Source organism: Bacillus rossius, chromosome 10 (assembly GCF_032445375.1).
Source record: "Bacillus rossius redtenbacheri isolate Brsri chromosome 10, Brsri_v3, whole genome shotgun sequence".
NCBI classification, from domain to species: Eukaryota; Metazoa; Arthropoda; class Insecta; order Phasmatodea; family Bacillidae; genus Bacillus; species Bacillus rossius.
The window spans coordinates 44,564,265-44,576,322 of NC_086337.1; the positions used below are offsets into that span (position 1 = coordinate 44,564,265).

General features: G+C 38.0%; 1 protein-coding gene and 1 non-coding gene across 2 annotated transcripts; both read right to left on the bottom strand.

Moving 5' to 3' along the window:
• Positions 1-359: 359 nt before the first annotated feature.
• On the bottom strand, positions 360-10,261 carry LOC134536330 (adipokinetic hormone/corazonin-related peptide-like). Its single transcript, XM_063376083.1, has 3 exons — positions 10,248-10,261; positions 2,086-2,251; positions 360-613 (listed from the first exon to the last, which is right to left on the bottom strand). The coding sequence occupies exons 1-3, from the start codon at positions 10,259-10,261 to the stop codon at positions 503-505; spliced, it is 291 nt and encodes a 96-aa protein (XP_063232153.1). The 3' UTR covers positions 360-502.
• Trnal-caa (transfer RNA leucine (anticodon CAA)) lies at positions 1,121-1,237 on the bottom strand. The gene is made up of 2 exons: positions 1,200-1,237; positions 1,121-1,165 (listed from the first exon to the last, which is right to left on the bottom strand). It is a non-coding gene; the product is annotated as a tRNA-Leu (tRNA).
• Positions 10,262-12,058: the final 1,797 nt, after the last annotated feature.

The following is a 12,058-nucleotide window of genomic DNA, read 5'->3' on the forward strand; positions in this document are numbered from 1 at the left end:
AACTTTAACTAAACGTCAATTGTATTTTTCTTTTTTTTTTTTTTTTTACTGAAGTGAAACTTAATCACACGGTAAGTCGAGGCAATGACGAAAAGTAGCGTAACGAAAAAATAGGAGGTTTACGTAACGATCAGGAAAAGAGTGGTGTAACCAAATATTGTAATTGTAACTGCACTGATATTTGGCACCATATTTGTTCCACGTGCAGTTAACACTACTAGAATTCTGAAATCTTCGGTTTCTTTAAATGTGAAAACACATAACGTACACAACTATGTGAAAGTATGCAATGTATGTCAAACTTATGAAAAAAGTATGTCAAATATGCGAACATATACAACATTAAGAAGTAAGCTCTTTATTGGTTTTAAAGTTTACAGAAAATTTTAAAAATATAACAATGTAAATGTGACGCAAATGTTTCTATAACTGTGTATGTGACATCAAACAAAAAACCAATCTAGGTGTCTACATATCTTCTACGAATTAGAGCGGTATTGTTTTATTTTCCTCGATCAAAATCGTCGAACAATCGCTGGACACTGTCATTGTCTTCATAATGGTCTCCAGTAAAAGACTTCAAGTGGCAATACGTGATGTGTCCCAAGTATTTCTGAAAACATATACAGGACACGTCCTTTAATAGATTCTTGCAAAGGGAAAAATTGATTTTTACATATTATTTTATAACATTTCTGCTTTACGCTGGTTGTCATATTCATTTTCGGTACAGCAATGGATTATTCTGTGTGTCTCTGTGCAAACCCGCTTTGTTTTATTTACTGTTCTTGTTGTAACTGTCTCGTAGTAAGTCAGCACACTGTATTCCCTTTTTTTCTGACGAAATTACTTTTATCGAATTATCTGCGGGTTTTCTAAGCATTATATAAAATTTTTCCCCATGACGAATAGTGTAAAGCATAAATGACATATTTCCTAAATAACATTCCAAATACATATAGCATGGTGGAAAGATTAATAAAATAATAATTTAACGGCAAAAAAAATACGTCTCAAAGTGAAATTATTAAAACAATACAATTAGATATTTTATTTAGCAATTCATTCCTTAAAAAAAATGCTTTACAACACTACACAAAATTAAAAAAATAAAAATATATGTCAGAAGTGGGATTCGAACCCACGCCCACAAAGTGGACCAGAACGCCCAGCACCTGCCACAGCAGGCAAGGTTATCCCTTGAGTCTGGCGCCTTAGACCGCTCGGCCATCCTGACAACTTGAATACAGATGCTGTTAATTAAGTATTTACATCCAAAACTTCTCTTAGTTCATTGTAAATTGTTAAATGTTATATTGTGGCAAGCATTTACATAAAATAATGAATGTTTATGTTATGAATAGAATGTTATTTTCCTCATGTTAATAATAGTTTTTATAAAAGCCACTCTATGAACACAACAACGCACTATTCGAAAGATAAATCGCGTATTTTTACATTTACTCTTAACATATCTGAGCTAGTACAGATTGTATTCTCTATTGATGCAGCCGGAAATTTATTTGTGCTCTGGATGCAGTGTTTTAATTTATTTACTAATATAAAATATATTCCGGGTGATTGAAGCAGAATTAGCAAAGTTGGCGCTCATATTTCCAGCTAATTTTTAAATTGTGATGAGCAAGTCTTAGGATTTAAATAATCAGTAATTAAATTGTGTCGACCAGGTGCAAAGCCCTATAAAACAAAATGCTGTCCTCAGTCCAGTTCTTGAAATCTGCACATGGCTTCAAAATTAAGTGGCGAATAAAGGGACTTTTTTTTCGTCGTATTCTCGCAAAGGTGAAAAAAAAAAAAAACAGCCTTCACTGACATTTTGCAAAAAATATTTTACCTACTTCGGAAGGGTAAGGATATACCCCCACTATTATTCTGCCCATCCCGTCCAACGTCTGGCAATGCTAAAATTTCTTAACGATCAGTAAGTTACAAGTCATGGAATACTTTATTTAAAACTGATAAATACGATATTTTTTTTTTTTACGCGACAACATGTCGATTGCATCCACCGCTTTCTAATCGACAAGCAAGCCGCGCAATGTTGCCATTAGTGAGTTGCCTCACCACGATGACGTCGCGTAGCGCTGCCGTCGCCTGGGCCGGGGGCGCGCACCGCTTGGTGGCGTCGTCCCTCTTGCCGGCGTTCCAGTCCCTCGAGAAGGTTACCTGGCCGGCCGCCAGAGGCGCGCACGTCGCGACCAGCAGCGCCAGGCGGACCAGCTGCGTTCCCCTGTACCAAGTATACACAGGACTGGCGCGCTTTCAAATAGTTATGAAATCCGCCGCTAGATCGTGGTAGCATCTTTCACGGAGACACAAGTGACAGCAAAACAAGGAGCGTAGAAGTGAATAAAAATTTAACTCCCAGATAAAAGAACAATCCCGTTTTTTTTTTTTTTCATTTGAAATCGTCCACAAGGGAATGCTATATTACCTAAACAAGCCTAAAATAAATAGAAATTAAGTTTTGTCTCGAACGATATCAGGGTCTCGTCACACCAGATTTATTCGCGTTCAGAATCTGGGGTACTTTAAAAACACTAATTTATAGTTTTTTTTTTTTAATAAAACGTCGCCTAGTTTTTCTTCTCCATTTATTGTTGTTCATAATAAAACATTTGGAATTTGTATAAGATTTTAATAGAGAATAAAAATCTTATTTATTTAATGTCTTACAAACTTATAAATGTCAGGTTAACCTAATTGTTTCATAATAGATATCAATCTTCAGCTCTTAAAATCGCGATATTAAAGGCCCGTCTATTGTAATTTACGTCACATTGTGGCGGCACATAAAACCAATTCGATGTCCGATGTCCGACTCTAATGATGGAATGATGTATAAAGTTGTGTTGACCAGATCGCAGTAAATACAGAGCGCGCTAAATAATAATGTGCTTCGGTTGTTTTTGTTTATTGGTTTCATGTATTGTACATCAGTAAGCAGCTTAGTTATTGAATATTCATTTAACTTGTGAAAGTTGTGGGCGTTCACTAAAATTTATTTATTCTTTAGGGCAAAGTATATTCTAATAAATTAATTCGAAGCACACTGCAAAAATGAATTTGTGTGTTCGGCCTTTGAAAATAGCCAGTCGCATACAGACAGTGTAACAATCAATATTTTTAATATTTTTGATTCGGTCTTCTTGGCTTCATACCACACAGTTCGTTAATTCTGTTTAACCATTTGAAAAAGGGAACCGGAAACAGCAAATATTACGAGTGTTCTTATCTTCCTTCTTCTTCTTTTTCTATGCTTATAACGTAACATATTGGGACAAAAATTTAAAGTTGACCAATGAATTCGCTCCACGGGGATTCGGACCATCGCCCAAACCACCCATTACTTTAGAGCAGTGGTTTTTAACCGGTGGTCCGCGGACCACTGGTGGTCCCTGGAGGCATTCCAAGTGGTCCGCGAAGCCATCCTAATAATATGTGACGTAATGAGTAGAGTCGAAACAACGCGAGCCGCGCGTGGCACGAGTCCGAAGGCGAAATGCGCTGCAAGAGGGCGGGGGGTGGCGGTTTCGTTCCATTCGTTTTTTGTTTGTCACTTGTAGCGTCGACGATGTAATGAGCTGTAGGGATTTGTAACGTGGCCTTGAGAGAGTGACGAGTACCTACCTACTACAGTACTTGGTTTAATTTTTAAAGTTCGTCAGCAAAAAGCAAATTTCCTTAGTGCACGAAGGTAGTTATAGTAAATAACTACTCCAGATATAAATAATACGTAGGTAATACGTTTGGTTTAGGTATGCCACACAACTAACTAATTGCGGATTACTAATTTTACTTTATTTTCGTCACATTGTAAATCTGCTAGGTTTCTTATTAGGTACCTACTGTTGTTTTTATAAAACGGAACATAATGCACATTTCAGTACCTTTGTAGGTTAGGTTAACAGTTTTAGTGAGCAATTAAAAACGAGCCTTATTTGACTTGCATTGTTTGTTTTTTCGGGTTAAACCTTAAGGTACGATTCCACCGGTGTGCTGCACAGTATTTTGGTGGAATCGTACCATTACAACTTAATATTTCAAAGCAGTTATTCTCAACAAATTGAGAGGCAAAGTCGGGAATACATAATAATGTCATTTCGGTGACAATGCAATTGTTTGGTATAATTGAGCAGATTATGATGTATATGTAAGTATAGGTACCTACTTAATAATACCACGTATTTGGGCTCATTTGATACATCTTGAGTAGTAGATACTTTTACCGTCATTCCCACAGCTGGCCATAGACCTCACAAATAAAAGCTTGTCAAAACAACACATTTTTATTATCCATAAGATAAGGTATACATGTAATACATAAGGTATACATAAGATTATACCTGCCTGTATTATCACTAAAACTTTGTTTTCAGGAAAATGCCACCAAAAAGAAAATATGACGACGACTATATTAAGCTGGGATTTACTTCAATAGAAATTGATGGAGAAACTAGACCGCAATGCGTTTTATGTGCAACTGTTCTTTCTAACGACGCTTTAAAACCGGCAAAGTTGGAACGTCATTTGAAGACCGTGCATCCGAAGTTCTGTAACCATTCGCGAGAATTCTTTGAAGGCAAACTAACAAATCTTAAAAAAATGAAACTTGGACCCAGTGAAACAAGTTATTCAACATCTGAAAAAACATTATCTGCATCATTGGAAGTTTCAAAATTGATTGCGAAATCGAAAAAAGCACACACAATCGGCGAATCTTTAATAAAGCCCTGTATGCTCAAAGTTGCAGAGGAGCTTTTAGGCGCGGAAGCTCAAAAGAAAATTCGTGAAATACCGTTATAATGACACAGTTAAGTCACGCATTCAAAAAATGTCAACTGATATTGAAGACCAAGTTATTGACAAGATTAAAAACAGCCCTTATTTTGCATTACAATGTGATGAGTCTACCGATGTTTCGCAATGCTGTCAATTACTTGTATTTATTCGATTTTTGGAGGACAATAAAATGTTTAAAGAAGAGTTATTATTTTCTCATGAACTTAAAACGACGTCGCAAGGTGCAGATGTTATGAATGCTATAAGTCAATATATGGAGGAACATGGACTTATGTGGGAAAGGCTTGCCGGGTTTTGTACTGACGGTGCTCCTGCTATGCTTGGTTCTCGCTCTGGTCTTGCAGCATTGATAAAAACCAAAAATCCCTCCTCAATTACGACGCACTGCGTTATTCACCGTCAAGCATTGGCTGCCAAAACGCTCCCGGAATGTTTCACTATGGCTCTGAAAACTGCTATAAAAGTAGTTAACTTCATTAAAAAGAACGCACTCAATACTCGTCTATTCAAACAGTTGTGTTCTGACATGAACTCTGAACATGAAACTCTGCTTTTCCACACAGAAGTTCGTTGGCTTTCCAAAGGAAACATGCTGTGGAGGCTGTACGAACTAAGAGAGGAAGTACAAATATTCTTAACTAACAAGGAAGACAAAGAGTTGCTAGATCAGTTCTGCGAGCCCGAATATAAGGTACGTTTTGCTTATTTGGTCGACTTTTTTGCGCAAATAAATAAATTGAACCTTCAACTGCAAGGGTCAGGAAATTTGAAGTTGCAAGGCATGAGCAACATATTTGCATATGAAGATAAAATCAGGGCATTTATTGCTAAAATCGAGGTATGGATCAATAAGGTCGAAAGAAAAAACTTTTCTGCATTTGATACGCTCAACCAAATTATTGACGGACTAGGTGCAGATATTAAAGAAGAAATTCAGAAGAACATGATGATCCATTTGACTAATTTAAAAAGTGAATTCAATCGCTATTTTCCTGACTGTGAGGACAAAAGTATTCAGAAACTGATCCGGAATCCTTTCATTGTCAACGTTTCCGAAGTCTCTGATGAAATTCAAAGAAGAAGTGATTGAAATGCATCACTTAAAAGATACATTCGAATCAGGAATAAATCTTGAAGATTATTGGAGCCAAAAAGCAATTTCTTTTCCAAAGCTTCGAGACATTGCTATACGTTACCTAATTTTATTTTCATCGACGTATCTATGCGAGCAGGGATTTTCGACGCTTCTGATTATTAAAAACGAGCATCGAAATCGGTTGGATGCCACTGCCGACATGCGTTTAGCTTTGAGTAGCACTGAACCAAGAATTCAGAAGTTAGTAAAGAGTATGCAGCCACAAAAATCACATTAAATTAAAATCTGTAACTTTTAGATTTTTGCCAAATAATTAAGAAATGAGTGCTAATTATAAAATTGTGCTTGTTTTCTTTATCAAACAACCCTTAATTTAGGTTTTTAGGTAAACCAACTGGGTGGTCCCTGGCAAGACATACATTTGGTAAAATGGTCCCTCATAACTAAAAGGTTAAGAACCACTGCTTTAGAGGGTCACGTGGACCAATCAGCGATCAGTGTCCATCGGATTCAATTTGGAACATTTCAATTATAGACGAAACTATCATTTCATAAATTACCATCTAATGCAATGCACACACTGGCTTTAATTTTTATTCGTAGCTTTAAATACCACAAATATTAATATATATTTTTAATAACACGTTTCTTCAAATAATCATCTGTTGCATTTCAATACACATGGGTACACAAAAATTAACACAAACGTCTACCGAGATCTCCCGATACCTTTCGGAGCGGTTTCATTAAATAGTTTAACCTTACGCAAATTGAATGATTCAATAGTTGTCGTAGCTGCGAATTCTAGCAGCGGGCGTGGAAATTTGCATGCATAAGTATTACGCTCGGCATTATTTTAAAGAATTCTAAGTTAAATTTCGTGTCCAAGTTTTGCATTATAAGTGTATTTGCAATTTGAGAACACATCAATTTGCTCGTTAACGAGTTTGGATGTTACACATTTCTGGCAAAAACTAAAAGGCTGTTTTTTTCTTTTCTTTTTTTCTTAAGTACTGCATACCGTACGACGTTGGCGTCAATGATCTGCCCGTAAATAGCTACGCCATTGTGTACAGAGGTGTGATAGTATATTGTAATCACGGCAAGTACATACACAACAACCCTTTCAGTTGTACATTTACTCGCACGAGGAAATTATTCCGTTCGCATGTATCATTATACTCTTTAGGATGGTCGGTTGTCCGCCTAAGACAAACAGCAAAATTACTAATTGTGACTTTTAACTTTCAGGACAGGAGAGCATCACTTATAAAGCCGGAGAACAAATAGGATCCCGCGGGAGAGGTCAAGGTCATATACGATTGTACGAACAGCACAGTTTTGTCGGATGAAATGCTAACTCATAACATAGGTTCACTAAAGCACGCGTGGGACAGTGTTGGGTTTTACATGCTCAACTACGTCTCATATGTTATGAATGCATTGTTTTATGCTTAGATAAAATTTGATGTAAACTTAATATCCCTTTTATTATTATTTTTTAAATATAACATCTACAGTTTTTCTGTTTCTTTTCAAATATCTCTACACTGTCTTTAAATATTTTAAGCATTACGGACTCTGTATTATTTGCAGTGTTTAGTTCTGTATGTGATCCTACGAAACTGAAAAGACAATAGCCTACAGTTCAGAGTTCTGAAAATTGTCAATTCTGTGGTCCAACAATGTCTCAATTTCCTAGGTTATCGTTCCTCTTCGTCAAACGCCTTAACGAAATGTTAACATCCCTAAAATTTTCCGCTCACTACCACTTTTATATAAAATTTTTAAAACCTCATTTTGAAAGATTTAATTGATTTTACTTTTTTTGGTGTTAAACATAAAAAATTGATTACCTTAACTCCTACACAAGAAAGAAACTCACGTGATAATTTGTTACAAATTATTTTGATTTACCGGACGTAAGGTACTGAGTATGAAAAAAAAAGTGTTTTTAGATAAGTAACAGAAACAAACAGTACCCATACAGCAGAACACAACTTTTGTCAGGCTTCTCAGAACTACACTTCAAGCTAGGAGCCAGCTCCGATCAAGCACTACTAGTACTCATACTACAAGCCTGACAAGACTAGAGTGAACATTTATAGAGCTTGTAATTCGAAGGGAAAAGGCCAAGTTAACCTAGCAAAGTTTCGGATTTCTATCTAGCTTCCCAGAAGCAATCGTGTACCTTACAGTCAATGACAATTAGCCTCTAAACCAAAGATGGATACCGGCAGATTTACATTAATATTATTTAATTCATATAGCTTATATTAGAGTTAAACATTTAATAAACTAATAAAGATTTGTTCTTATAATTATTTATACAAATATTATTTAAATTTACATTCAAAAAGTAATGTTTTAATTAAACTGTATAAATAGAAATATAAACAGAATTGAAGCATTTAAGTAATTATTAAGCAGCTATAATGAGATCGATCATATTTCCCGAATTGCAATATTTGTTTACAAAGGAAGGATGCAGTTGCAACTAATTACATAAATATGTTATAAACTGACTTTGTCATATTAAAAAAAAAAAATTATGGGCTCAAATCAGAACTGTAAGAGTTCCATACGATTTTTGATGAAAGAAAAATGTAACACGAATTTATTTAGTATTTAAAAGAACATAAATATAACCTCTTAAATTATATAAAAAAATAAAATTCGGGGTCAGGAAGGGCCGCGCTTGCTCTAAACGAACTTGAAAAGTGCTTGATATTGCAAGTCTCCAAATTGTGAGTCTAACCCAAGTCCATAACAAAGCATTCCACAAGCGTGAATGCTACATGGGTATGTTTTCTGATAACTGGGGTGAAGTAAGTTCAATGGTATGTAATCAAATATAGCAAAATAAATCGGAGTGACTTTCACTGCCTGACGTTGGAGTTGACAACCACAGTGATCCAGTAATAAAATCGCTAGCCTTAAGCCAAGGAAATCCGTGCTACATTTGTGACATGATCATTGCATTTGGAAAAAATGGCGGACGTTGTTGTGAGTCTACGGGGTTTTCTCTGGGTGCTTCCCATTCATTCCGTAAATGCCACTTTCACGTCTGTATAATGACCCAAGCGCGGCTCTACAGAGTCGGTAGAGACGTTTCCCCTCCCAAGCCTATATATTTTTTATATTTATATTTATATATAGAGTTATAAGGTAGGGCCTATACCTAAATTCTTAAATTCATTTTTAATGTTTAATTGCTTAGCTCTGAGTATACGGCATTTGGCAGGAGTAATTTCATGAATGCGAAAGAAGCTAAGGAACGAAAATGAATAACAACCACGGTGCTGCCATCTGTGGCGGATGGCGCGAACCAAAGTTCACAAAGACAAAAGGTAAACTTTATAGTATTAACTGTGTAATGAATTTCAACAAAATGGGCCATGTTTTATTAAAATTCCTTGTTGAAAATCTGGTGCAATGTTTAGGAGTTTAGTATTATTTCAAGTCTTTTTCGGCACCGTTTCATTATAATAGTTTGAAATTTCGGTCTGCAAAGCAAATGATTCGTTAGCTGACGTAGCAGCTCCAGCAATGAATTCTAGCGGCGGTTGCATAAACTTCGTATGATTCGCGTCCAGAAATGTAGTTGAAAATATAATATTCGTATTTTTATCACTCTTGCATTATTCAAAAGAACTGTACGATAAATTTCGTGTTCTGAGTTTCGTATTTTAAGTTTATTTGCGAGGTGAGAACACACGAATTTTCTCGTTACCGTAGTTAGATGTTACACATCACTGAAATACTAGCTCAATTTTTTTTTCCAACTTGCCTTTAATCTAAAGTTGCATGAAAATACATAAGTCCAGTATTTGAGAGAATTTATTATTGTAAATATTCCAAGGCCATTATCTGACTTATTCAACGTCCTGATTTGCAACGGCATCCTTCTCTGTGGGATGGCCCCTCCCGAGAAGTTTTTCTGGAGCCGCCACTGCAATGACCCCGGGGTATGTCGACGAGACGTGGACCATGGTTAACTCGCTCACTCGCTCGCTCGCTTCGGGGTAACGCAAGTATCGCTAGGGACAGGGAAAATTCACGGATTCAATGACCTCTATGGATAGCCTCCATTATCCTCTGCACTTCTCAAGTAAACACGCGTGTTCATTGGTTACTAAATTGTGAGTCGTCTCCACTGGGTAGCTTGTGATTCGACGCTTCTTTGGTCGATAGTCTCTCATTGGCCCAGAGAGCTCCGGTTAAACCGCGATCCAATAGCAGAACCAGCAGAATTATACACATGTTTGAATTTCAGCCTATCACGAAAGTCACGGGTCGTGTGCGCGAACTTCGGAGAAGGACGTACCTGGAGGCGGGCATGTCGTCGTCGCGATGGATGCCTGCCACCCGTCGACCCTGGATCGCCGATCGTGTCTGCCACGTCAATCCTCTTACGCCCGTGTTTTTATTCTCCCGCGCACAGCAGCGCGGCGGAGGCGAGCGGCAACAAGACTACCAATCCCCCGGCCAACCCAAATCCTCCCTTACGATTTTTACATATTTCTCGGTAATTTTTTTCTTTTTCCTCCCGTCTTATATTTTTCTACCCAGTAGCGTTCACCTTCCTTCCTCGCTGGCCAGAGGTGCGTTTATTTTCCTGCTACACCTGCGGCGATTCTCGATTTCCTTTCGAGTTTATCCCTCTGCGCGATTCTTCAAACACTCTTTCCTCTGATGCGAGCGGTAAAAAATATGCCCCGAAAAAAAAAAAAAAACCCCACTCAAAGGAGTTTAAAACCAGCTATATTGTAGTGTGTGCTTAGATATAAAACCTTGGCGGTAATATATATTTACTTTTCTGCTCCCACGTCTGTGTACATTATTAACGCGGGCCTGAAATAAGTTGCCACGGAAACTTCACGCGCGTTTGCAGTTGCTTGTGGCCTCTGCAGGTTGTTCAAAAATTGTGCTGTTGGACTTAAAAGAGGTTGAGGACATCGCCTACCCGGGCACGCATACGGTGAGAAAAAGCTTCGGAATAACACACGCGATTTTAAAACTGTTCAAGATATCCTAATGGTTTCAGGTTACGAGAAAAAATTAATTCAACAATATCTGGAGGTCGGAATGGTAGTTACCGATTCCGTATCTCATTTTAAAACTGTATTTGTTGCAGAATGAATATGGATATAAAAGGGACGTTTTCAGAATAATATTTATCCCCGCGCACTCTCGTTAGAGATTCTTTAAAGCACCCAAAACAATAATTGTTATACACGTTTTTTCTTCATATTAAAGCCACATAATGTTATGACTACTTCTCAAATCTCTTAGTCGCCCTAAGCACGACGAGAAGACTGCGCGTCAGTTCAGAGCCTTGCGCTTAGAGGCGATACATACCACTCTAGAAGCACCAGCGAGCGTCGTACTAACAAATACACCCCTCACTGTGTGTTTGTGAGGCGGGATGATGTGTTGTTCGCTTCGAGCCCCGCGTGTGGAATCGAAAACAGTCTCGCCTCGATGGGAGACGGACTGTCTGAACTTTCTGCCGCGGCGGCCCCACTCGACAAAAACTACTGGGAAGAATCCATGAAAGATTGAATGGTGTCCCACTAAGGTTTCCTCCAAAGACCCCTGGATTCTGGTTGGGTAGGACTCGTACTTGGTGGTGGTGCTCCGATCGCTTGGAGCAGGCTCCAAGGGTTCCTCTAGCCCCGATGCGGAGTCGACGTGGTGAGCGAAGACACAGCTCCGGTTGCTAGCCTGGACAGCTAAGAGAGGTTTGGATAGGCCCTCCACCGGACCACGGGTTCACTGGGTGTCTTGAGAGGTCCCAGTGTGATGTGGGAGAACGGGGTAGGCGCCATCAGTGCTGATGATGTCTAAGGGCTAAGGACACAGCCAACTGTCTGGTCAGCTGAGCGAGGCAGGGGTCCGAGGTGGTGACTATGCTGGGATGGGTGGCCCTAACCTCTGGTCATAGGGCTAAACCCATCTTGGGCATGATTTTCGGAAAACCTTGTTCTGAGTTGTTGGCTGTGTAATATAAAGAAAATCACTGCATAGTTTAAAATCTCAAGGAAATATACTTGAAAAAAGGGATATTTTGATTTTTATCGCCCCGCAAAATTTTGTAGAACTTATTTTTGAAATACGTAAAATTTTTATTTTTAA

Bases quoted from the DNA above. Each gene is read 5' to 3' on its own strand.
- LOC134536330 (XM_063376083.1), bottom strand. The intron at 614-2,085 runs GTGAGGCAACTC...ATATGTTTTCAG, and splicing joins CGCTACGCGACGTCATCGTG to AAATACTTGGGACACATCAC.